Source organism: Phytophthora parasitica (genome assembly GCF_000247585.1).
Source record: "Phytophthora parasitica INRA-310 unplaced genomic scaffold supercont2.94, whole genome shotgun sequence".
NCBI classification, from domain to species: domain Eukaryota; phylum Oomycota; class Peronosporomycetes; order Peronosporales; family Peronosporaceae; genus Phytophthora; species Phytophthora nicotianae.
The window spans coordinates 30790-34330 of NW_008649080.1; the positions used below are offsets into that span (position 1 = coordinate 30790).

The 3541-nt window shown below is 53.5% G+C and overlaps 2 protein-coding genes across 2 annotated transcripts; both read right to left on the reverse strand.

The window, feature by feature from the left end:
* On the reverse strand, positions 1-2887 carry PPTG_18551 (hypothetical protein). The gene is made up of 2 exons (XM_008917109.1): positions 2742-2887; positions 1-2602 (listed from the first exon to the last, which is right to left on the reverse strand). Exons 1-2 carry the CDS (start codon positions 2799-2801, stop codon positions 305-307), a joined length of 2358 nt encoding a protein of 785 aa, XP_008915357.1. The 5' UTR covers positions 2802-2887; the 3' UTR covers positions 1-304.
* Positions 2888-3368: 481 nt separating this feature from the next.
* PPTG_24426 (hypothetical protein) lies at positions 3369-3503 on the reverse strand (the record flags this gene model as incomplete). The annotated part of the gene is made up of 1 exon (XM_008917143.1): positions 3369-3503. A coding segment is annotated over one exon (135 nt), but the record flags the coding sequence as incomplete, so codon positions are not given.
* Positions 3504-3541: the final 38 nt, after the last annotated feature.

Genomic DNA, 3541 nt, shown 5'->3' on the forward strand with positions numbered 1-3541 from the left:
ATGTTATAACATTACCAAATTGACTCTACCGGTCGCGACGCTGTCAGACGCCATGATGACCTCCATCAAAGCTGACGCGAAGGCCTATTTGCAAAGGAGTTGACGCTTTCGTGGGAGCCCTGACATTGCTGCCCTCGCAAAAAATAAATGCTTATCATTCTGCAGGCGCACATCGCCGGATGCTGCTCTATTGACTCTCGACAAACGCTCGTTGCATCTCCTGTCTCTACCTCGTCTCTATGCGTGAACGTCGCTCGCATCCAATTCGAGGAACGTCCACACCTCGAAACATTATCCTTCGCACCTACTCCTTGAGCTCAGCCTTCTTCTCGTTAATGACCTTGAGCACAACGGGGTTTGTCACCTGCTTCACCTCCTCCAGGAACACAGCACGGCGTGAGCTCAGCTCCTTCTTGGTCTCCGCTGACAGGTTCTCCAGCTTCTGCGCCTTCAGCAGAGCCTGCAAACACAGCAAGAACTTCTTCTTACGCAGCGCAATATCGAACGCAGCAAGGTGCGTCTTCACGTCCTCCGAGGCATAACGTTGTAGAATCGACACGAAGCGCCAGGCCTCTTCAAGAGCAGGCTTCGCAGCGAGCTTCTCGCCGAACGGATCGTCGTCCTTGGGGCGCGTAGGGCCCGGGTTTGCCTTGGCCTTGCCATTCTTGGTGGCCTCACGCTCCTTGTCCTCGACCTCCTTGTGCAGCTTCGCATTGAGCTCTTCCTCCTCTTTCCTTTTGAACTCCGCCTTACGCGCCTTGGCCAATGCACGCTTCGCCTTCTTCTTCTCAGCAGCCGACATGTTGGCGTTGGCTGCAGCGATCTTGGCCTCCTCCTCGACCTTCTCTGCTTCCTTCTCCGCCAGAGCAACGTAACTAGCGATGGCGCCATGGGCAGCCTCCACGAAGAACGGGCGGCCGTAGATCTCGTCACACAGACGCAGCATCTGAATGTACGCACGCAGCGTCATCTTGCGGATGCAGTACGTGTGGAAGTCGAACTGGTCCTCCACGAAGTCGTTGAAGTGTTTCTCCACGGCGAAGAAGCGCTTCAGGGCCAGGCCGTACTTCTTCTGACGCAGTTGGCTCTTGCCACACTCGATCTCGTACCACATGCACTGCATATCGTACAAATTCTGCTGCGGGTCACCTTCATGACGAGTGAAGAGCGCAATGGTAGCGTCGGCCTCCTCCACGCGGTCCGCATGCAGCAGATACTCTGTCGCCTTGTTGTTGATGTATCGGTCAGCCAGATCAAGCTTGCGGCCTTCAACCATCACGTCAGCGGCCTTGTTGAGGTCGCCCATGTGCTTCAGAATACGTGCCTTGCGCTGGAAAAAGTCCAACAGGGTCGGCTCCTGCTTGATGCACTTCTCAATGTACTCGATAGCCTTCGTGTGGTTGCCCAGGCGGTCGAAGTGCTGCGCTGCGAGGTAGTTGGTCCATAGCAGCACCTGTTCAGTGTCGTTGGCAGCCATCGAGTTATCTCCCATGTCCAGCGGCTTCTTGGCCTCCAACGTCTTCAAGTATCTGAGAATCAGCTCCTCCAGCGTCTTCACCTTGTCCTTGTCAGCGTACAAAGGCTTCAGATCCGATCCAAGCGACGGCACGTTCTTGTTCAGCTGTCTCTTGAGATATACATCCGCGTACGTCTTAAACTCCACACCACGAGTAAAGTCCAGTGGGAAGCGCAGGGAGATCAGCGACGTTGCGCCAATCGTCGTCTTCTTCTCAGCATAGAAATCCACAAGGGCCTTCTCAATTTCAGCTCCGTTCTTTTCCTTGGTGAAGTCAATCGTCTCGGACGGCAACGGCGCCTTCTTCGGACCAGACTTGGCTACAAACAGGTCCTTGCGCTTGAGAATGGCACACTGCACGCCACGCTGGAACTCTTCGTTGTCAAAGTTGATCTCTAGCAGCTCCTCAAACACCTCATGTGCCTCGTCATAGCGCTCCAGCTGCAACAAGAACTGTCCCTTCTTCTGGCGCCACGCCAAGGTGTCCGTGATCTGGCTCTTGTTCTCTTCCAGGTGAGCCAGAGCCTTCTCAGCGTCGCCGGATTCTTCAATCAACTGGTTCTGGTACAAGTAGATCTCGCTGTCCTCGTAATTGGACACACGTTCGCCCTCCAATGTACTGAAGTATTTCTCAATAATGTCAATAGCCATTTGGTAGTTACCCACGAGGTGGTGCGCGATGGCAAAGCCGATCCAGTTGTTCCGGTTGTTGGGCTTGAGCGTGAGCATGGTGCGACGCGTCTCGGCGAAGCCCTTGAGGTCACGCATCTGCACCTGCAGGAGGTACAGGTCCCGCAGGATCTGCAGGTTCTCGGGATCGATGCGGATGGCGTTACGGTAGCACTTGATGGCCTCGTTGTAGTTGCGGTCGGAGCGGTACAGCAGACCGAAGACGTGCCAGCACACGTGCGAACGAAGGTCGTGGCGAAGGCCGCTCTTGACGAAGTCGTAGGCCTCTTCCTTGCGGCCCATACAGTTGAGCGTCAAGCCTTTCATGGCCAGCGTCTCGCCGTGCTCTGGGTGCTTCTTCAGGATGGCATCAGCAGCCTTTAGACCTTTCTTGTACTGCTTGATTTCGTAGCATTTCTATAATGTGTCGGAGACAACAGTATTAGTGGCAATGACAGTATGTTGAATTGAAGAGCTTGTAGACGGCATTAAAGCACGCAACAAGCATGGAGAGATAGCATATCGAAGGGAATAAGATGGGGAAGCATATACGTACCACAATGGAGCGGAAGAGCGCGCTTTCCTTCACGGGCAACTGCTTGCTGGCGACCGCCATCGCCTCCAGTCAACTCTACGTCGATGATTGGGATTTCGATGAGCGGGGTGGGTACCGTGGATCTAAACAGCATTTGAGCCAATGATAGAGGCGAAAAAGAAACTAGTTGATATAATTCGTTAAAAGCTTAGAATTGTTTTTCAGCCAATTAGTGCACTGTACCTTCGCGTACTTTCGAACGACCTTCATATCAGACCGATCTTTTCTCGAACATGCCGTCGACATTGTCGAGTCAATGACTGGGTCTGGGCAGGCTCCACATTGCGGTGGTGCGTGCTTCGACTAAACCAGCAGTGAAGATACCAACATTCCTTTTCACAAGAGCAGAGTAGTGTATTCTTCGCAATGTAAAAGATGAATTATCCGATCACGGAAAATACAACGACCTCATGCGGGTTGCAGGCCGCTCTAGCAGCGAAAAGACTTGACAGCCTCCGTAAAAGCTGCTAATACATGACTGCCGCTAAAGCAGGAAGCATGACCGCACGTTACTACTAGTAGGCAAAGAGCTGTCGCGTCGATATCCATTGGATACTGTTCCCAGTCCCATGCCTCGCAAGGCGCCGTTTACTGGGACTTCTCCTCAATCTTGGCCGCCAGCTTCTTGGCCGCATCCTCGCCGCGCTGGAGAGCCGAGTCGATCGTGCCGACGTGCGGGGCCACGTAAGGCTTAATCAGCGAGTTGTAGATCAGGTTAGAGCCCTGTAAAAGAGAAAGATACGACCGTTAGAATGTGTCCA